Source organism: Phoenix dactylifera, chromosome 8 (assembly GCF_051530095.1).
Source record: "Phoenix dactylifera cultivar Ajwa chromosome 8, Ajwa_hap1_PhDact_Kaust_v1.1, whole genome shotgun sequence".
Lineage (NCBI taxonomy): Eukaryota > Viridiplantae > Streptophyta > Magnoliopsida > Arecales > Arecaceae > Phoenix > Phoenix dactylifera.
The window spans coordinates 28,347,860-28,370,323 of record NC_143197.1 but is presented as its reverse complement, the minus strand read 5'-3'; the positions used below and the strand labels follow the sequence as shown (position 1 = coordinate 28,370,323).

Genomic DNA, 22,464 nt, shown 5'->3' with positions numbered 1-22,464 from the left:
AGAGAGAGGAGAGTGGGAGACGAAGAGGCGGAAGCCTCTGGAAGGTCGGAGAAAAACCCCTTAACGGGTTCGGCCTAACAGGTCGGCTTCGGGTCCGAATCCGAAACCCGTTAGGCCCAAAAGGAAAAAAAAAGAAAAAAGAAAAAAAAAAGAAAAAGAAAAAGAAAAAGAAAAAGGAAATGGGTTTAGCCAAATTTGACTAACCCGAGCCCAATTAGATTAGGCTAAAGTCTGGACGGGCCCAAACTATAAATTGGGTTAAATCCGAACCAAATTAAGTTAAATTGAAATAAGTTCGAACTCAATTAAGCTGAGTTAATCTCAGCAGACCTAGTTGATTATGAATCAGTCCCAATTCAAGCCCAATTCAACGGACAGAAGGTCGAATTGATTTTAGGTTAATCCTGACTCAGGCTCAAATGAGCCACATTGACCCTAAACCCAAAATTTAACTTGAGATTAAGCCTAATGACCAAATTAGAAGGCTCCAACGTGGGTAAATTGGACTTGGGCCAAATCCTTAGATGGGATCCAAACAAGTAAACTCATAATTTTAACTGAAAAATTATGTATTAAACAAACGGAGAATAATGTGATCCCTATGATGTTGTGCAAGGTGATTAAGGATCCGTCATATGGACTAGTCAAATGTGGGAAAGTGAATTACAGTAAGTAACTTGTTTTAATCTTATTATGGATCATGAATACGCTTCCTTACCTAAATTATAAGTGTAAGTAACTTGTCCTAATCTTCTATGGATCATGTATACAAGTGGTATGTTTTAGTCATAGAAATTATGGTTATGCATACATCATGCTTATACAGATTTTAAAATATTACGCATATAAGATGATTGGCATTTCGTTACCATAATTGCATTTAATATAGTAATTATGATGTAAGATGATAAATTGCCTCTAGTTAAGTGTACCACTTGCAAGAAGTACTATGTATGGACTCTTAGATGCTACGGGCTGAATGTAATTGAGCTCGCCCCGCCAGTGGCCGTAGAATAACTGAGCTCATTCCGTCAGTGGCCGTATAATAACTGAGCTCGCCCCGCCAGTGGCCGATAATGACTCCGCCGTAGCATCGGAGGTTGTAAACCACGGCATTCCGGTATACGATCTTACAGGCTATATTTAGATGAAGATTTTTGATAACATACATAACGTGATTATTGATTCAGTATGAATATTTTATCATGATGAATTGTTAGACAGCATACATATCAGCTTCTTAAACCCTGTTTAAACATGTTCAGCATATTAATTGATCCGTTAAGATTATGCTGGATTACTTACTGAGCCGTGTAGCTCATACCATTTTATTGGTATTTTCTTTCAGATCATCACCATTGATAGCTGCCAGAGACTTTTTCTTTTGTATCAGGGCTTCTTCCTTTTGGGGTAAAACAAATATACTTTTGTATACATAAAATATGTAAAAGCTCTATATTTTGTACCACTGAGCATGTGTACTAAAAATGCTTTAATATATGAGAGTTTAACTGGTTTGACTACCCTGTTACTCATATATGAGGCTGCGTGCTATTGTGGGTGGTAGTCGGCAATAGCACGGCCGTGTCACGGATCCGGGGCGTGACAGTTGTTCCATGTATTGCATTGTATATGCATCCATCTGTTTATCAGTTATGGATGCTCGTCTGTTAACTATTTCCAGATCCTTCAGATTCAATGTAGAAAAAGTGCAAATTATTCTGTTTCATGGCTGGCAATGAAGTTAATTATTCTTCTCGCTAATGATCTATAATTGAGAAATTTATTATATACAAAGAGATGCATGCTTGGAGAAACATATATGTATTGCTTCATAACCTCGGAATTTGTTGCTCCAGGTTTCTTCTGCTCCATTAAACATGGTTATGTGCTGTCTATTAATAAGAAATATTTGTCGCATTTGTTGTATTATGAGTACTCTCTAAGAAATATGTCTCTGCGGGCAAGAACAGGACTGATATGCTACAAATTTGGGAGGGCAGGACAAGTTGAGGAGTTCAACTGTAATTTTGCTTACCTTTTGGACCCCAAGCTGGGCTATGATTTTTTTTTGGGCCCTCAATTCTCTCGCCCTTGTAACTCTCTGAACCCCTGCTCTTTTCCAAACCAACACCCTCTCCCCTCCTCCACGCCCCCCCTCCCGCCTCCTCTGTGTCTCTCTCTCTCTCGATCGGGCAGTCTCTCTGGTACCACCTATTCCCTCTCGATCTTTCCTCGTCCCTCGCGATCCCTCTCCCACCTTCGAAAGTGTACGCTCTCTCACTCCATCGCTCTTTCTATCATCTTTTGTTGATCTATGTGGCTCTTAGTTTATCTTCTACGGCATTGAATTCTTTCGTTATCCATTCTTCTTGTCTTAATATGTTCGTTTTCATCTCTCTGCGACGTTTTTAATCATGAAAAGGAACCGGATGAATCGTCCTGCTAATTTCAAAAAAAGCAGCTGCGCAAATCTTGCTTTCTTGATGGTTTCAGATTGTTCGGAAATTCTAACACACGAAAACTTAATTTTTTAAATTTACAAGCATTACGTTTCTTTAAGCCGATCAGAAAAAAATGATCTCCTCGCTGGATCCAATTGATGCTTCTCTGTTCTCTAGTCTTGAAAACTACTCCAGCTCCTGATTCATGTCTGGACCAACGGCAGTGCTGCATGGATTGTGAGACCTATTGGTTCATAGAGAGGTTGTCTCTTTGTGGTTCAATTGATTACGAAGTTTAGTCTTAAAAAAAATCCAGTAGGCTCGTCTTTTTATAAATTCAGTGACTAACGCGATGTAATGGGGGAGATAGAATCTGAGACGAGCATCCGAAGAGGAAGGGCTCTCGATCCAAGAAGGTCATAGCATCAAGCAAGTCGTATCCCTTTGGTGGCTCCAATCTCATCGAGGTAGGACCATCTTCTTTTCTAATTTTAGAGATAATATTTGGCAAATTCAGGAAAATTTATAAATTTTTGTGCGATTATCTTCATCTTTTGTATGCATGTTCACATGTATGTACATGTATAAGAACTTTTTTTATGGAATGATCTTAAAATTGTTTTCTTGATTGCAAGAAATTCTATAGCATTATTGACTTTCCGATGTGTATTTTATTTTATTTTTTTGCATTCTTTTTATTTGTCTATGAAAAAGCATGGGACTCGTGGTTTTGCATGGACAATGGATCAATATAATCAATGAAATTTTATTTCATCAGCGTCCTTATGTTGGTGGTATTTCAATTTTCAGAGCATAACTCAGAGCTTTTCTTTTTGTAAATGTGTCTTTTTTAATCCATTTCTTTTGATCCGAATCTGACTGGGCTTTATATAAGGGTTTGGGATTTGATTACTCTCATTTTTTAAATATCCTGTGGAGGTATAAATGCTGGCGAAATTATTGCTTGCTTCATGCTATAGACGTGCTTTGATATATTGCAGCTTCTGTGGTGCATGGCAATGTTGTTTATGCCCTTTTAGTTACATACAAAACAATAACTGCAAACTGTAAAAATTAGTTAGCTTTCCACTTCCTGGATTGCTTCATGTCTTCATTAATTATCAGGTATTGCCTATTTTCCTGAACAACTTGGACCATGATGATGCTGGACCACTGCCTATTACTGTTGAGCATGAGTTAACTTCAGCCTGTTTTTGTTTGCATAGAATAAAAATGGTCTAGAATGTTGAGTGGGTTAAGAAGTTCAAAATGAATAAGAATAGTTTGATAGAAATGGCAATGTAAATATGTAAACATGGTAAAAGAAAATCATTGAAATGAACCAGGTAGAAGTTGTAATTGTTCTGTAAGAAAGAAAGAGATGTCATGACTGATAGCGCATAAAGCTAGTAAGAATAGCTTCTGAAACAGGACTACAGGAGTGGCTCAAGGAAACTTAGATGTGCAGTTTTAGAAAAAAGTATCAGAATATAGAAAAGCATTAGATGAGGATTTAGTCTTTGACATGATTGAATGACAATAATGGATGCAACCAAAGTTTACTAAAAGAAAATGGATACAACCAAAGAAAACTTAGATGTGCAGTTTTAAGAAAGTATATCAAATACATATTTTGGGGGTAAATGAAGCTTTATCATCAATTCAAATAAAATATAGGTAAATGAAGCAGTAAAAGGTGAAAGATACCTAAGTGGTCTTGAGATAGCTACTTAGCAGGAAGTTAATATCCAAACAGAAACAAAGATTCAGCTGTGATATCTAGCAATTCGTTGCACAACATGATACTGATTCATCATTCAGGCCACTAAAATTATGTTTAAGAAACATGATACTTCTCTTACTTTTCCTGTTGTTTAAACCTGAACTCAATGTTTTATTCCATGTCACAAAATTTCATGCTTTTTATTGTTTTACTTTTCTTAGGTTATGTATACCAAAGGCGTCAAATCTCTGGCTCTCTTCCCCACCAAATTCCGGAGGAGCTTTTGGGTTAAAAGAGGTGATTCTAGAATGTTCTAACTTAAAAAGAGAGAGATATATATCTGCCATTCCTGCTACTAATATAAAATATATCAGAACTATTTAGACTTACATGTGCTGAATTGCTAATCATTCTAGTTGTTCTATTTTATTAAGCATTCTTTGAATCATTAGTTGTGTATCATATTTCCAGGCACTTGATATGCCTTCACTAGGTGATCTTTTCATTTCCATCGGCCATGCAAGAAATTTTGTTGTGGTTGATGTAAGTGTGAAGGGGGAAGGCCTTTGAATCAGCTAGCAAGATAGCATGTGTGGTTCCACGAGTTCTCTTTCATGACCAAGTTCATAGTCTTGAAAAATCATTACCTTGTCGCCAAGGTAGGAGCCTGGTAGTAATGGGGCTTGGACTCCACCTGAGTTGTCCGGGTTCGAAATGTGCGGACGTCGATTAAATCAGGAGACCGCATGCTCCATGCCCGGATGGCTCTATGTGGATATGCTTTCGTTCTATCTGTACTGAGGTGGCGCTGGGGTGACATACTCACACGTGGATGGCCCAGTGGGGTTTTCCACGGGTTGGGGAGGGTACACGGAAATTTGCAACCCGCATCGAACATTCTGTGGTGGAAGGGAAGCCCAGTGGGGGCTGCTACGCGGGTGGGGTTCTGCCTCTCCCCCTCCCCTCCTATTTTCTACCAAAAAAAATAAAAAATCATCACCTTAGTATGGTCTAATATTAGTCTTTATAGCAAGGTTGGTTGTATGGTCTAATATTAGTCTTGAGGTCCTTTTCTTACCTCTAGGGAGCAAGCCCTGTGACCATGTGTTTTCCCTTGGAACCACTCTCTTGCTTTCTCCCTCCTTTCGTAGTCTCTCTCTTTCCTGCCTATTTTGCCGGATCCAACTGGAAGTTACCAAACATGCCCTTAGTTTCAAAACATAGTTTTAAGTTACAGCTGAAACGGATCATTTTCGGCTGGTCGAGATTGCATGGAAACTGACCTCTAGTTTTGGATTTCCGCGGTCAGTTTTGTCGAAGACTATTTGGGTTTTGGTAGTTTCAGCTAGTTTCAAACAAAACTGAATAAAACTAGCTATAAAAGCTTCTTTTAAGTATTATTTGTTTATAGTAATATTTGGGTGATTTCTTATTCATTTAAGTCATAGTGTATGCAATAGCAATTTAATGATTTTTCCTTCTTTTTGTAAGTGATGGGGTAGATAATGAATATAACCTTAATGGCCGAGGTGTCCAAAAATAGTTCCTCATTACAACCTATTGCAAAGACTAATTTGAACAACTGAACACGAGAAACTTTGAATATATAACATTTTTTAATTAAATAAATAACATTGTTTAACTACATGCAAATCATTAAATGGCCACTTAACTTCAAAAATATAATAATTCAATGTATTTGTGACTTGTAGGAGAAAATAAGAAAAGGCATGAAATTTTGGATGCACTTGATACTAAATGGCTTTAAAATTTGTAAATATAATGTATGAATTTTGTAAATTCATACATCTTTCTCCTGAAATGGCTAATTCAGTATGACCTTGGGAAGGAGCATCCGTGAGTCCCGAGTCCTTTCCAAGTGCTTTATTTTCTACTCAGGAGATTGTTACAGGTTGTATGCCAACTCGGCAAAAAGAATCAGCTATAGTTTCACTTTTCCATCGAGTTCGGAGCACCGCACTCCAGCAGCTCCTCTTCTCACTTCCAACTCCAAGGGATCAACGAGCAGCAAAGTTCACCAACAATCCTTCCAAGAACCTTTTTACTCTTGAGATATAAAACAATCCTTCCAGGAACACCCTCTTTTTGAGTAACAAGTTTCACCAATAATCTTTACAAGAACAAACTCCACCCTCAAAATGATGGAACCGGCTCGCATCCCTTACTACGAACTTTCGATTTGCTATATTAGAGACAACCTTCATGAACAAATGGCAATCCTCACATACCCTCAAGTTCTTGATCACCACAATCTCTGTCCCAGCTTCAGTATTCAAAAGCCCAAAAGCAACAGCCAACTTCTCGCTGTGGAACCCAGTTACTGGCAGAATCTTTCCCTTCTCATTCCTCAATTCATCCTTCTTGCTCTCCACTCCACAAGCCTCCTTCGCCAAAGCCTCCAGTTTAACCACCATCTCATAAATTCTCCTCGCCTGCGGGTGTGAATGGTCATCAGCCACGAACAAATGAACACTCCCCTCGAGCTCCATATAACTACACCCAGCATCCTTCCTCAGTCCTCTGCGTCTCATCATTGATCGAATTCTCGCCACACCATCTAACCTCCCGGCATCCGAATATACGTTTGATAACAAAACATAATACCCCACATTCATCGGCTCCAGCTTGACGACATGCTTGAAAGCCAATTCCCCCAACTCAACATTCTTATGAATCTTGCAGGCTCCCAAGAGTGCACCCCAGACGGCACCGTCAGGCTCCACCGGCATCGACTTAATGAGGTCCGATGCCTGCTCGAGCCGGCCGGCACGACCGAGCAGGTCGACCATGCATGCGTAGTGCTCCGGCCCGGGAACGACCCCAAAGAGCCTCTCCATTTTGGAGAAGTACTCCAATCCCTCCTCGGTCATTCCGGCATGGCTACAAGCAGACAGCACGCTCACCATTACAACTCCATCAGGTCGGATTCCACTGGCTCTCATCCTTTCAAAGAGCTGCAACGCTGCCACTCCATGCCCATGCATTCCGTAGCCAGCAATCATTGCAGTCCACGAGAAAATGCTTCTTTTCTGCATCATGTCGAATATCTCTCGTGCTCGAGCTAAATCCCCACATCTACCATGCAGGTTTATTAGTGCGTTCTTTAGATAGATATTGGAACCGTGAGCAGGATTTTGAGCTATATAACGCTCGATTCTCCGGCCAACAGAGTCGGCTCCGAGATGGGCGCAGGAGGCGAGCACGCCTACAAGGGTGACAGGGTCCGGCTCGACTTCGCCAGACTGCTCCATCTCGCGGTAGAGGTCCAGAACGCGAGGGGCGAGGCCGTTCTGGGCGTAGCCAGAGATCATGGCGTTCCACGAGATGAGCTGTTTTGGGTTAGGCATCTCGTCGAACAACTGGCGGGCGAGGTCGACGGCGCCGGCGCGAGCGTAGGCGGAAAGGAAGCAATTGGCGACGGAGGGTTCGCCGGTGAGGGCGACGCGGATGGCGCAGGCGTGGAGGGGCGGGACGGCGGAGTGGGCGCAGGAGGGGAGGAGGGCGAGGAGGGTGACGGCGTTGAAGGGGAGGGCAGAGCGGCGCATCCCGCGGAAGAGGGCGAGGGCACCGGAGGGGAGGGAGTGGCGGGCGTGGCCGGAGATAAGGGCGTTGAAGGCGACGACGAGGGTGGCGGCGGGGGCTGAGGGGGAGACGTCGGCGAAGAGGCGGCGGGCGAGCGGGAGGAGGGAGAGGCGGGAGTATGAGGAGAGGAGGGCGGTGAGGACGAAGGGGTGGGCGAGGGAGCCGGAGGAGATGGCGCGGGAGTGGAGCTGGGCGGCGGCGGAGGGGAGCGAGAGGGCGGCGGCGGCGAGGAGGGCGGCGGGGAGGGTGGAGGCGTCGGGCGGGGGGTTGGGGTGTCGGAACATGCGGCGGAGGAGGGCGAGGGCCTCGCCGTGGCGGCCGGCGTCGGTGAGCACGCGCAGGCGGGTGGTCCATGACTCGCCTTCGGTCGGGCCGGTCTCCTCTTTGTCGGATTTTTGGGTTGGAGGGGGAAGGCGTTGGATCATAATAATACGGGCGGAAAATGCTACATTTTTCTCTGCCAACCTCGACGGATTTCTTTGAGGCCATCAGACCATCAAGAAGGTGGTAAATGGTTCCGGAATCCGATACGGCACTTTTCATGGGTTTTAATTAGGCTGCACGTAATGATACTCCTTAGATGTTATAGGTGGGTATGATGGCCCTAAATTAAAATGCCTGGTAAATGAGAGGATCTGTAAATCAACTCTAAACAATCATAGCAAGATTCAGTAGCTATTGTTATGATTTGATATAACTGTAATTTTTCGGCTAAACTATGAAGTTAATGCTCATGTATTTATGGATTCAAAGAAACCTAAAACTCTATAAAAGAACTCTTATCCATCACTGTTAGTTTTTGGCACCCACTGCCCTTACAGAACAAAGGCATCTCATCCAAGCAATGCATCTTTTATAAGTTTGAAAAATTTATACTACAAATAGATCACAGGTTGTGGCTTGAGCTCATGGCTCCATTCATATAGGAAGAAGATAAGAATCACTAAGCCAGCCTTGCTTTATTATTCAAGCATTCTATAGTTAGCCAAATTACATTTGAGCCTAACTAGACACTCACTTGTATTGCACTAATTCTTGGCTTCCATATTTACACATCAAAAATGAATAATTAAGAATGGTAGCATGCACCACTGAGCTTTAGTTTAGATGGCATCTTCTCTATCCTTCTAAACAAGAGGTTTGAGGTTAGGTTTCGAGTGACAACATCTTTTTTTGACATGAATAAGTATATTTCCAGTTCTGGAAGCAGTAACTCGGTCTGGAATCTAGATTTTTGCCTAGATAAAGTATGACATAGAAGAGATTAGCCTCTTTTTTTTTTCAATAATAATACTCTAGTGATAAATATATTTTTTAAAAATATTGGTTTCTCTTTCACAAGAATTAAATGTAGCATTGTGATTTGTGGCTAGGGGACAAAGGAGAGGACTGTCCTGTGCGTTTTGTATCGTATCTAAGTGTAGATACGGAAGTATGACACAGAATCCATCGTGTAAAAATCTTCTCCAAGATCCGGAGCCCATCGGAACGTGGCGCTCTGTGCATCAAGAACTCCATTCAGGCGTTCCGAAAGCGTGAAGCCACGCGAAGGGAAAAGGCCCCTCACCGTTTTCTTCTCCTCTGTAGCTCTTGCCCAAGGTCAGTTCTCGGCCATGCCGGTCTCCCCGTTTCGAGGTGCTGCCGCCTATGCTCGGGTTCCTCTCCTTCTCAACCACTTCCAGGTCCGCCCTCCCACATTCTCCTATCTTTGGATCTCTGTTCAAGGTTTTCTTCAAGTCCTTCAGCTTATATTTATGCGATCCTCTAACTGTATGGATCTAGATTGCTTCCTGTACCATCGCTTCCAAGGAATTTCTTTCATTTTCCTTCTTTCTCCCTTTTTTTAAATTTACTACAGTCGTGGCGAGCTTCTCTGTACCACTTTATATTTAAATTTTCGATTTTTTTCTGCACTGGCATTAAAATTACCATTTTGGACGGTAATAGGGTAATTCTGATTCGTTTTTAGAATTTGATTCGTGAATCTTCATAAATAGTCCAATTACTTAAATTTAGGGTTTTTAGCAGCCAAGATGATTTTTTCCCTAAAAATTGAATTTTTGAAATTTTATCGGAAGTTCAATTTTAAAATTTCAGCTGCCTGCGATTAGTGGCACAGTTCGGATGAGGAAGTTCAATGATCGGCGGAGTAGAGTCTCTTTGTTTGCTCGCTATTCACAAGCTCAGGACTTCTCTAATCGCTTCCGAGGTACCCTATCTTGCAAACTTTTTCTTGTAATTTTCAGCTAGGCATGGAACCGACAGATTGCACTGCTTTGGAAAACCGAAATTCATTTTATTTTGCTAAAGAAAGGCTAAAGATGTGATCTTGGTATTTAGGTTTTAGCATACACTTACTTTATCTGTTTGTTTAAATTTTCTCATACTTCAAAGAATGTGGATAGATTTTTGGCTGTTGATATGTCCATTGAATGATTTCTGCTAATAGATGTAGAATCTATTTAAAAGCTGGAGCCAGATTATCTTGTTCTGAGAGGAATAAATTCTTGTAGAAACTCTCTTCTTGAAGTAGGTCGTGTGACCTTAAATGGGATAAATGGCAGACTAGCACTCACTCAATTTTTCACTCTCTCCCTGGCAAAACTTGATGTAAGGTGTAATAATATCTCATACTGCAACAAATTAAGTGCAACCATATGATCAATTTGAGTTCAAATGGACTCTTCTTAGGAGGTTATAACTCATAGATTTTGTAAAGAAAGGAGGAGGGAAGAGGTGCCATTTAGCAGCATGGGTTGGTTCATGCTCAAGCTGGAATGCCCTTTTTTCATGCAAAGACAATATACCCAGACAAATACCTTGAATGAAGTTGGTAAAATTGCATATGATTTCAGTGTTTGCTAGAGATCGTATCTTTTCTTGTAGATTACCACCTGGCATGACAGGTGAACATAGTTGAAAGATATGTTATAATTAAACACAGTTACAGAAGCATGCCGACTCTAAGTTTCATCTTGAACACTACAATTATTGTTTCAAATTGCTTTCCATTGTCATATAAGAAGGCATGCTAGTCCCAAGCCTGAATTGAGAAGGTTAACATTGTCATTACCTGATAAAAGGAGGCTCAAGTATGTATGTCATCTGAGCTAGTCCCTAATAGAAATGTTTTGGCAAGGAAAGAACTATAAAGTGGACTGAAATTCACCGATGAAAGCTTGATGGTTTTGTGTTGATGCACGAGGATGTCAATTCCTTTTGTATCTTTATGTCATGAAAAAGAGTTCTGAAACTGTATGAGATTTAGTCCAGGTTATTTTTATTTGTCCAAAGTTATCTCATGCATCTTGTAGTTCTTTTCTATTACTTAACGGATTGGTTGGGCTTTTCACCCTTCTTCTGTCATTGACCACCTAAAAAATTCAAGGGTTCATGAATTGAGATCAAAGGCAGAAATGCACTTTTGGTTCTTCATTTTCAGAGAGGTAACAGATGCATGATCTGCTGCCTTCCTCTCTCCTCCCTTCTTTTATAATCGGGGCACACTTATGTTATACTCTTCATTTTACTCCAGACAGAATCGACAACTTGCCGAAGTTGGTTGAAGACATTCTCCAAACATCAATTAATACAGGGCCTAGGGGTGCATTGAGGTTAGCACAGGGCATTCAAGCTGTTATTGGGGTTGGCGGGGAGTGGCTCACTGATGTTTCTAAGGTATGGGTATGTTCCTATATTGCTGCAAACATTTGTATCTGGCACTAGTTAGGTATTTTATGTAGTCACCTCATTTCATTTGTACCACTTTATATTGTTAATACACCTTTGTTCACATTTTGTTTTGTTATGATCTCACCACTCTTTATGTAACCACAGAATTATGAACATTCTTTGTGTGGGAGAGTCCATCTCTCCGCTCCTTGTGTCTGTAAGTTGTTACCATTTTCTAATTGCAATTTAGGTAAATGAGGTGGTGAAAATCTTTCAAATGGTACGGATTTTACTATATAAAAGGGAATAATTTAGCCAAGATTCCAAATAATTCTTGGAATTATGCAAAATTTGGAATAATCACAAATTCTTGCAATAAATTATTGCAAAAACTAGAAGAAAACTGGAAATAGATTGACTGTGCATTTTAGTGTACAAAAGAAAACTATTCTTGGGATGGTAAAGAAAACACCATACAACTGAATGATGTTGAACATATTTAGAAGATTCAAGATACCTCCAGTTCATATTTGCAGACAAGCTGAAACGAGATCTATTCTGTTTCTAAATGACAAACCTGTGAATCTAGGTCCTAGACTTTAACGGATGCATCTACCATGAAAAATGCTAGAGATCACCTACTATATCATTGCTTAGTTTGCCGGTCCTATGGAACCTGGTTATTGGCTTATTGGTACTTGGGGTCGAATTCAGCCACCTACCACCAATATACTTCACCAATCCCAAACTGCCAGATTGGCCTAGTGGCTGAGCGATGATATGGAGGGTGATATGTATCTATGCTCAACCACTATTAGAAATTTTCTATTTAGGCCACTAAGTGATCTGGAGTCTATAAAAAATTAAGAAAAAAAACTAATGGTCACTGGATTTACAGCATTATTTAAAAGTTAAAACTTACTATTTATCATCACTCAATTGGAACAAGTTGCAGAAGGCAGACAGCTTGGGTAAATCATTCAACCTTTTAGTTATGAGAAATCACGACTTTGCTTCATTGATGGTTGAAATCAATAAGAACTGGAGAATTAAAGAATTGTATTGTTTTTACTTTATTGATTATTATATGTAGAATAGTATAAATGAACTCATAGGACTTATTTGCATATTATATGCACATAAGAATCACCAATATTAGGATCTGCTTGCATAGAAACCCCAAAGGAGATAATAAAAAAGAGCAGAACAAGCTTAGGAACCCTTCCGCCCTAACTAGTCCATTAGTGGCTGAGATCATTAGCCCATTAGCGCAGTTCATTGGGCCTAGTAGACTAGTCCATTAGTTTTGCCTGTCTAGAGTTTGTCCATCAATCAATCTTCTGATATGATTTGGCTTCCTAGGCTTGTACAGCTCAAAACTAATGGACTACTCTGCTGCGCTCAATGATCTGCACTAATGGACCAATGATCTCAGCCGCAGGTAGTTAGAGTGGACTATTAGCCTGGACTGCTGAGGGTTTCTGAGATTAAAATGTTTCTAGATTATTCATTTCGGGATGATTGTACGTAAGGCTTGTAATCAACCTAAGGAGAAAGATGGAGGAAAAGGGGCCTTAATTAACATTTGCCCACTTGATTTTCTGGCCAATTCCCAAAGATGGTGGAACCGTCCACCATAGAAGGATCATGAACATTAGGGCACCTGCATATTGCACACTTTTATCATTTGAAATACTTCATGTAGGAGGATTAAATGGTTTTGTGCCTTCTCTTTTACCACTAATTTTTTAGTAAAAAAAAGTCAACTCCTAATTTATAGTATTTTAGGTGCTATATTTGTCCTTCATATATTTTTGCATTTTTCTTATCTTGAGTCATGTTTTTAGAGATGTAAAGGAGTTTTCTTGATCACTTCATCTACATCTCTATTACATATTTAGTTATATAAAATTCTAAACATTTTTTTTATTATCTTCGTTCTTTCGTTGATAAAAAGACATTTTAATTTTCTTGTATAAAAGATAGGTCTACTTGCTGTCTACATTGGAAATATTACCTTAAAACCTTCTCGATTTGCTAGTTATCAACTGCCATTTCTAGTGCCTTATTGCGCCTGCTTAGCCATAGAGCTCTAGTGTTTAAGCATATCTGTATTTGTGAAAATGACCTTTTCCATCAATCTTTTCTTGTAAATCAAAGTTGGGATCATTTTCTTTGATTTTGTGCAGGCAACAAATACATCTGCAGGGCTGCCAACCCAAATGCAGCTTGGATTACTTTCTCCCTTTTATCTGCGGAGATTATTTGAACGCATGGGAGCAACTTATATCAAGCTAGGCCAAGTATGAACCGAAAAAATGTGGTATTAGATTTAATATTGGTTACCTTTCTGTAGCTTTTGAAAGTATTATTTCAATACGTTTGATATGAAATGCCCTCTATTGGCTAATGTTCTAAGAACCAATACAATCTGATATCTGGTAATTTTTTTGAGCAACAAGTTGATTTTATGTATAACAACTAATAATCTTTAATATCTACATAGAGACTTCCAAGTTAGGTATTACATGATAAAACATCAATTTGTATATGTAAGACTTATCTCGATTGTTTGCCGAATTGATGCTGGGCGTCAGTCGACAACCAATTCGGTACGGTACTGGTACATACTGTATTGAGTCGTGGCATATTAGAAGCTGGGGAAGGGAAGGGGGAGGGGGAGAGGGAGGATAGAGAGAGTGGGACAAGGGGGGAGAGAGGCATACCTCATTGGCAGTAGCGAGAAAATTCTAATCCTAGCTGCGAAGTCATTGTCGTCTCAGAATTCTAACCCCAGCCAGCATTGTCGTTACAGAGCCGTCATTGTGGAGTCATTGTCATTGGGGAGCATAGAGAGGGAGGGGCCAGAGGAAGATCGAGAGGGGAGAATCAGGAGAAAGGGAGAGTGGGAGAGGAGAATTGAGAGAAAGAGAGAGGAAGGAGGCGTACCTCGTTGGCAGCGGCCACGAAACCCTAACCCTAGTTGCGAAGACATCGTCGTCATGGAAACCGCGGAGCATCGAGAGAGAGGGTAGAGGGGAGAGGAAGACTGGGAGAGGAGAATCGAGACAGAGGGAGAAGATCGGGAAGGGTTTTTATAAAAAAAAACCAGTTCGGTTGTGGAATTGGATTGACCAGCCGAACTATCCTAGTAATTGACTGGTCCGACTTGATACACCCCAAACTGTCCGGCTTGGTCCCAAACCGGATAGTTCGGCGGTCCTTGCTTTTCTCCATATATATATATATGTGTGTGTGTGTGTGTGTGTTTGTGTATATATGTATATATGTATATATATGCATGTATACGTTTTATGTATATTATATATATTTATATATCATACATGCCTTGATGCATATGCCTGTCATATTATAATTTTTTTATATGTAATGTGTATAGCATGGATGCATAACAGAACCCCCTAATATTGAGTTACAAATTAGATACTAAACAAATGAGGAAATCGGACCTAAGGCCCACAGTCGAGCTGTCTTTTCCTTGCTCACTCAGAAACTAAGGAAAAACTAACAATCCTTTTGATACAGTTTATTTGCAGAGGTTGGTGATGCTTGGAATATTTTGGTAGAGGATGATGCTTAGGAGATAAAAATAATATTTCACTAGAATTATATATGTTAATATATAGAAAGATTATAAATGCTTGAAACCTTTTGCATGTATCATACTATTCACAAATTCGAACAAAGAGAAAGAAGAATTTTCTTTTGCATCAATATTTAAAAGATACAAAAAAGATTACTGCATAGGGAAGCTTGTTGTATTTGATATGTAAAGGGATCACAGAGACTTCTATGTGCATATTATCAATTTGCAAATGATTATATCAGGTCTATCTAACAGAATACTGGTAAATTTAATATACAATAGGTAATACCTAACATTCATCTTTTCCACTGTCTTTATTAATTGTCAATTCAATGGTAGTTTCATTATCCTATTCTAAGTGATGCTTATTCACTTCTATGGGTTTTATGAAACTAGCACAAATTCATGTAAATTTTATATGAAATGAAGCTAATTAAAGAGCCAAATCTTAGTTGATTTGCTTAATTTTACATCAATTTTTTGCATGCCATGCATCTTGAATTCTTTATCTTCTGGACTTCTGTTGTTATTCTATTTGTCAAGGATATGTAAACTACATTGTTGAACGTACCTATATTATCTGCACTTGAAATTCTTCTCTGCAGCATGGATGCTCTAACTTATTTATACCAGCAGACCTTTGGGTTGCTATCCACAAGATCAAGATAATATCACTGCCTTCATTACTTAAAGGAATTTCTTTTCTTTAATATGTACATATTGTATGTATCTATAGTTATATTTTATTCTTTGTCTAGCACCTTTCATCATGGATGCTTGATGGCTTTTTTCTTTTCATCCTGCCTTCATTTCTTATTCTGCTCGGGCAATGATCTGTATCCAGTTCCTTTTGAAATATTTTTCAACCAGATTTGTCCATCAACTGTTGTTTAAAGTACTAGCAATTGTGAATCCTACTTGTGAATCCATCAACTGTTGTTTAAAGTATCGTCTTTAATGCATTAAAATACAGTGTTCTGCTTATTTCTTTTTAACATATTCATAATCATTACTGGATACAATGATACTGTTTGACCCCTGCTTCTCTTGAGAGTTTATTGTCATTCTATGCTTGTATTTTGCATATATATATTTTTTTATTTTTGATGCTGCCATCCAGATTTGAACTCGTGACCTCTTCCAATGTGGAGAGGGGTGCCAACTGCAAACTGCTAATCAACTGAGCTAAGATTGTTTGTTGAATGTTACTTTTCTGTTATATGGAAGTTTTGTAAACTTCAGCAGACCTGTAAACTGGAGTTAAAACTTTGTAGTTACTAAGATTGGAAAATCTGGATGCTTATCTGACGATGCAAAGGTGCAGTTCATAGCATCTGCACCAACATTATTTCCTGCAGATTACATTCAGGAATTTCAGAACTGCTTTGATCGAGCTCCTCCAGTTCCCTTTAATGAAATCGAGGCTATATTGCGTGAGGAATTGCAAAGGCCATTAGATAGTGTTTATGAGTATATTGATCCAGTGCCAATTGCCTCAGCCTCAATAGCTCAGGTTTGTTAAAGACATTCCTCTCTTCCATACTGATTCATCTAAGGTAGAATTATTGGGAAGTCCTATAGCTCTTCGCAGGTTCATGGTGCAAGGCTGAAAAGTTCGCAGCAAGAAGTGGTGATAAAGGTCTTAAAACCTGGCATAGAAGATATACTTGTTGCAGATTTGAACTTTGTTTACGTTATTGCTCGCATTCTGGAGTTTGTGAACCCTGAACTTCAGCGTACATCACTGGTATGTGACTGGTTGCTCTGATTATTAAGAACCATAATGGAAACTGATATATTCCCAGTAATCAGGCGTTAATCTTATATATTACACGTCAATTCTTGCTTCTCTGACTAAAGAGTTGCCAAAATAAAAATTAATAACACAAACATGTGCCAACAATTCTTACACGGATGTTTATAATTTATCCAAAGAGAATAATCAGATGTGTATCAGGACTCATCCTGTCATTGCTTTGTCGGAAAATAAGACCAAACTAAATAGTATTCATTATAGGAGTGAGCTATCAGTAAAAATTGTTTTAGAATTTGAACATTGCGTGTGCATGGAACTTAAACTGAGCAAGAAGAGTATGTGTCAGGTATTTCATTATTTGAATCAAAAGTTCTTGTTCTATCACTGGTCAACTTTTTGCCAGGCATTTGTTTTCCCAATTCCAGACCCTTGTGAGTCTCATATCCATAGTGTCAAAAAATTCCTTCGATTCATTATGTTTTCTGCCATGATCTTTTGTTTTTGGCTCCAAATGAGTCAGTGTCTTCTCTTTATGCCAGTGGATTAGGGATGTTTAACTGGTAGTTCTAACAAATAACATATTAGAAACAAAGCTAAATTACCTACTTTTCCACCCAAAACTACTGTCTAGTTTGATTAGCCGTGTTGTTCTTTTGGGAAATAAAAATTGTTTTTGAAACCAAAAGTGCATCTAAGCATGAGTGTCATGCTACATGAGTGGCATGTTACTGCTTATTTCTGTTATTTACTTAAAAGCTAGAACAAACTGATGCAGCTACCTCATTTAAACAAAAATATTGTCTTTTATGTTTAAATTATTTTCTTTTTGCATCTTTCAAGATTTGATACCTGTTTTCATTAATTTTGAGAAACTCTTAACACCAGGTAGGTATTGTCAAAGATATAAAAGAATCAATGCTCGAAGAGGTTGACTTCCGAAAAGAAGCTGTAAATATTGAATCTTTCAGGAGATATTTAGAAAACATGGGACTAGAGAGGCAGGCCAAGGCTCCAATGGTCTATCGACACTGTAGCACACGGCGTGTATTGACAATGGAGAGACTCTATGGAGTTCCTCTCACTGATCTAGATTCTATAAGATCACTTGTTCCTGATCCTGAGATGACTCTAGTAACTGCACTTAATGTCTGGTAAAGATTTCAATACATCAGCACTACCACGTCAATGTCTTTCCAGGATTCACTATGCGATAATCGCTACTAGTTAACAGATAGACCTGCTTTGCAGCACCCTCAAAATGTTTTCGTAATATTTGTTGTATTAAGATATTTTTAGCTCTAATTTAGAAATGACATTCTTATGCAGGTTTGGAAGCTTGATCGCATGTGAGACCTTCCATGCAGATGTGCATGCAGGGAACTTATGGTTGCTTCGTGATGGCCGCATTGGGTTTCTTGATTTTGGTATATTCTAGTTTGACTTCCCTATTAACAACCTTACATATCTTCAGAATTTTGCTAATTTGATCATGATTTCTTAAACCAGTAAAAATACACCATATATAGGCAGCTTGCTTAAAACTTAAAATACAATGGGTAAAAACTTGTAGTCACATAATGACACTGGGGGAACAACCTATCCTTCAAGTCAAGAATATAGATTATGACTCTGTAAGTGCTATTTGTTATTTTTGCAAAGTTAATCTGTCTGACATGCCATGCAAAACCTGCGGTATTTATGTGATTTAGGTTCTTAATGCAAAGTTATTATTCCACTGCTATTTATCTTAGTCCAGAATGTAAAGTTGATTGCTTTTATTGCTGCTGTATTTTATATGCCGCCCATAGTTGTGTACATATTAACATAATATGCATGTATGTTGTAGATCCATGCACAGATTGAGTGCTTTCTTGGCCTGCATTCTGGGGTCTTGGTCTGGTCATTGGGTCAGTTTAGGCATATACATTCTGTAGTTCCAATTTTTGGCTTGGAATTTTAGGCCTCATCAATATTTTTAAGGCTTGGGCTTAAATTGGCCTGACCTGACCCTATTTCATGAAAAAATATGTTTTATTTGTCTTAAAAGTATAAATAATTATCTTTCTGGGAAACGGTTCTGAGCTATCCCTCAACCCTAGCCAACCTCTGCTCTCTGTTTTCAGCCTCTCATTCTTCTCTTTCTTCTGAAGGATTCCAGCCTGCATCCAGGTCGCATTCAGGCTAGCATTCTCTGACTGGGTGCAGGTCATGGCCCAGCCAGCCTGCCAATGCATGGGTTTATTTGGTGTCAATATGTCGTAGCTAAAATGCAAGGCTCCATCCACAATATGCCTGTAGCTGTGTCAAATTATCTGTAAATTTGAAGATCCAAGCTTGATGCCAACCTTGTCTTATTTTCTCATATGACTGAATATTGGCTTGAGGGATGTCTACTAATTCATGATCTGGTTTTACTTGCTTTGGATGAAAAAAGAGAAGCAATAAATTAATCCTCTAGTCATGGAGTGGCATGGGCTATTGATCCTGCACACATGGTAACCTTCTGACCAGAATCCTACCTTTGAATTGCGTGTAGGCTGTTGGATTTCACAGGTTCCAGCAGATATGCGTCCCTAAATAAGCAATCCTACTTATAGATGATTTTTGCCGACAACCCAAGTACATTTTTCTAATTTGTTGTCTTGATTTTGTGCTTCAGTTATTTTCTTTAAAAAATAGAAATATCAAAAGGTTTCTAAATTGCATTCTTAAAAAACCAAATGTATCTTCTTTTCTGTGGTGATGTTGTGTTAAAGATGTGCTAGAGGGAGTGACCATTAGGTTTTTTGCTACAACATTGATGATTCAGCATGAAAATATTATTGACATATTTAATAATGATGTTAAATTCTTCAGGAATTGTGGGCCAAATATCTCCAAAGACATGGGCTGCTATGGAAATCTTTTTGGAATCCTTTGCAACTGAAGATTATGAAGCTATGGCTTCTTCCTTGATTCAAATGGGTGCTACAGAAGAGGATGTAGATGTTAAAGCCTTTGCAAGAGACTTGGAAAAGTTATTCTCATCAATACAGGTGTGGTATATCACATTTAGTGATCATGCATTTGCTGCATTGTTACCAACTATTTCTTCACTGGAGAAGTAATTAAAGCTTATGTTTTGGCTAACGAGTACTTTCTCTCTTCCATTACTTTAAGTGTATTTGGTTTAAAAGGCGGCAATCTTTTTTTTTTCTCTTTGGATGATTTTTGCCATTGAACTTAGTTATCTAATTCAACGATTGAAACTATTGACCTGCCTATTGACAGCCCAAAAGAGAAATGACATTAAACTGAAGTACAGAACCAGAGACACCGAATTACAAATGCTGTACAGTAACGGCCAAAAAGGAAAATAATATTATAACAAGAAGGCACAAACTACCAAAGAAGGAAAATAAACAACATAGCACAAAGCATTCTTGTTCTGGAAGTAAACTATATCATTCAATTTGGTTTATTAGATTAAAGAAAGTGATTCTTTGAGGGAGAGCATAAACTGACTTCTAGATGGCGTCAGAAAAAAGTACGTAAGACTAGGCCCCTGACATTAACACAGAGACAGAAAATCACAAAATATGGTACTAGTTATTAACAAAAGAAATAAATAAGAAAGCAAACAAACAGAATCTAACAAGGAGGTAATAGCTTTAGCAGCTTGCAGATCAGAAGGCACCCTTTGAATCCTTCATAAAACTGCCACTGCATAAAATGCCCTAATTATGAAACCAATAATTTCTTAGCCACCAGATTCATATTCTTGGGTCGTTTTTTGAAGATTGCTCCCACTGAGCCAAATTGGACTAAAAAGCGTCTTGTGTGTTGGTGGGACTCGGTCACCCTGGGTTATTGTTTGATCCCTGGAAGATTTTTTTTCAGAACCTAACCAATTTCCCTGAAAATGACAGGTGGGAGAGAGAGCATTGTAGGGTCAACATGATCTGGCACACACATATATTGGAATTGAAATAAAAATTTGGCACTCATTTTTTTCCACCATAACTCGATCATCTGCTCTCCATCTCCCTGGCTCCGTTGTAGATTTCTCAACTTTGTGGTACCTTCAGGAAATAAAGCCTACAGAAGACCCTGAAATTTTCGGGGCAATATGGTTGTTTTGAAATTGTTGGCCGGCTAGTGAGTCGCCTTGATGTTAGGAAAGCACATAAGAAGACGCTAAACAAGGCAGTGAACTGATTCTTTAAAAATGCAGCAAGAAATATTCATTTTTCCCCCCTTTTTGGTGAGCTTTCCTGCCCTTTTTCATCTTACATACATATTTTATTAAATATGCATTTATTCCATATAATTATTCTTTTGCCTTTGATTGTGTGCGTGCACGTAAAGATGCTATGGCTTTCATGTAAGTGCTGCCAGTATTGTATTTGTAGATGCTAGTATACTTAAATTCCTGGAAATTTTGGAGTCATTTGATAGTTATGAAAGTTCCCTACTTAGAGAATCTTACAAATTCATAATCATACGAAAGCAGATTGACTATTGAATGTGGGATTTAGGTTTTTCATTTAAATTCTGTCTTGTTGCTTTTGGTGGTCACTATGGTTGATCTCTGGCAGGACCTAGACACTGAGATTGTTGTTGCAACTGCTAGAGGGCCAAATGCAGCAGCTGTCTCTGCTAATGTTGTCGTTGATGAAAGGCAGATGAATGCTCTATTCCTGGATGTGGTAAGCTAGTTTGTGGAAATGAAGAATTGTTCATTGCACAGATAACACAATGATGTTAAAATTCCTACAGTAAATTGCTTCTGAATTTCATCTGCTGGACAGAAATACAAAATCACCTTGCATATGGACCTTCAAAGTTGAATTATTTTGGCAAAAATGGATTATTTTGATCAAATGCTATACATTGTCATATTTTCTTTAGAATTAATCGTGAATACTGGAAATGCTTTGGTTGTTTGGCATACATTATCAATTTGGTTTTCTTGCAGGTAAGGGTTAGTGAGTCATATGGGTTGAAATTTCCTCGTGAGTTCGCACTTCTAATGAAACAACTTCTGTATTTTGATCGTTATACTCGAATTTTGGCACCCAACATGAACATGCTCCGGGACCAGAGGATCACCATTGTCTCCAACCGAAGGATGAGGGCCATAAATTAGTTCCAATGAAGTTGCGGAATCCAGATAATTGTTTTGCAGAGTTACTTTCAAAGCTTTTTGGTTGTATCATATTTGTAAATAGAGTAATGATTGTTAGGTCCTGAGATCTATGGGGACACACCTAATAAGTGAAAAGATAGGATGCAGAGAAATATGCATCAGGAATACAAGAAGTGTTTTGTTTGCTGGCATAAAGTGTTGTCACATTGGATTCTACGTTTCTTATTCTTTTCTGGAGAGGGTATCAGATTTATATAGCAGACACTTTTGCCTATCAACATATCTTTTCCTATATGCGCTATTGGGGAGAATAATACATTTGAAAACATATTCATATTATATATTAGTATCATATAATAAAGCAACTGAAATATTGAACTAATATTGCAGTTTGTACTTCAATCCATCTTAGGTATGTTGCTCCAGTTACTTCATAACTTTTCGAGGTCTTTGGAATCTCATATAAACTATTCAAATTTAAGGAAAGATCAAGTTCTTTGCGTTTGCCATTACAAGATAGATATAAGAGCT

At 38.8% G+C, this 22,464-nt stretch overlaps 2 protein-coding genes and 1 long non-coding RNA gene across 5 annotated transcripts; 2 read left to right on the top strand and 1 right to left on the bottom strand.

Moving 5' to 3' along the window:
- The first annotated feature begins 2,783 nt into the window (after positions 1-2,783).
- Positions 2,784-4,556, top strand: LOC148702799 (uncharacterized). The gene is made up of 2 exons (XR_015968366.2): positions 2,784-2,911; positions 4,389-4,556. It is a non-coding gene; the product is annotated as an uncharacterized LOC148702799 (long non-coding RNA).
- A 1,363-nt stretch (positions 4,557-5,919) lies between these two features.
- On the bottom strand, positions 5,920-8,297 carry LOC103706314 (Pentatricopeptide repeat (PPR) superfamily protein). The gene has a single exon (XM_008790376.6). It carries the CDS (start codon positions 8,193-8,195, stop codon positions 6,288-6,290), a length of 1,908 nt encoding a protein of 635 aa, XP_008788598.5. The 5' UTR covers positions 8,196-8,297; the 3' UTR covers positions 5,920-6,287.
- Positions 8,298-9,204: 907 nt separating this feature from the next.
- Positions 9,205-22,128, top strand: LOC103706241 (Protein kinase superfamily protein). Of its 3 annotated transcripts, none has more exons than XM_039124899.3 (11): positions 9,205-9,452; positions 9,868-9,979; positions 11,306-11,448; positions 13,632-13,745; positions 16,374-16,562; positions 16,641-16,796; positions 17,691-17,956; positions 18,132-18,229; positions 19,662-19,840; positions 21,383-21,493; positions 21,763-22,128. In XM_039124899.3, the coding sequence occupies exons 1-11, from the start codon at positions 9,384-9,386 to the stop codon at positions 21,931-21,933; spliced, it is 1,608 nt and encodes a 535-aa protein (XP_038980827.2). In that variant the 5' UTR covers positions 9,205-9,383; the 3' UTR covers positions 21,934-22,128. The 3 variants fall into 3 exon arrangements, with proteins under 3 accessions (XP_038980827.2, XP_088559519.2, XP_088559520.2); XM_088703393.2 differs by having other exon boundaries at positions 9,212-9,452; positions 11,306-11,454; XM_088703394.2 differs by lacking the exons at positions 21,383-21,493; positions 21,763-22,128 and adding an exon at positions 20,714-20,868 and having other exon boundaries at positions 9,212-9,452; positions 11,306-11,454.
- Positions 22,129-22,464: the final 336 nt, after the last annotated feature.

Bases quoted from the DNA above. Each gene is read 5' to 3' on its own strand.
- LOC103706314 (XM_008790376.6), bottom strand. From the start codon at position 8,195: ATGATCCAACGCCTTCCCCCTCCAACCCAAAAATCCGACAAAGAGGAG.
- LOC103706241 (XM_088703393.2), top strand. From the start codon at position 9,384: ATGCCGGTCTCCCCGTTTCGAGGTGCTGCCGCCTATGCTCGGGTTCCT. The intron at 11,455-13,631 runs GTATGTTCCTAT...GATTTTGTGCAG, and splicing joins CTGATGTTTCTAAGGTATGG to GCAACAAATACATCTGCAGG. The intron at 13,746-16,373 runs GTATGAACCGAA...GCAAAGGTGCAG, and splicing joins CTTATATCAAGCTAGGCCAA to TTCATAGCATCTGCACCAAC.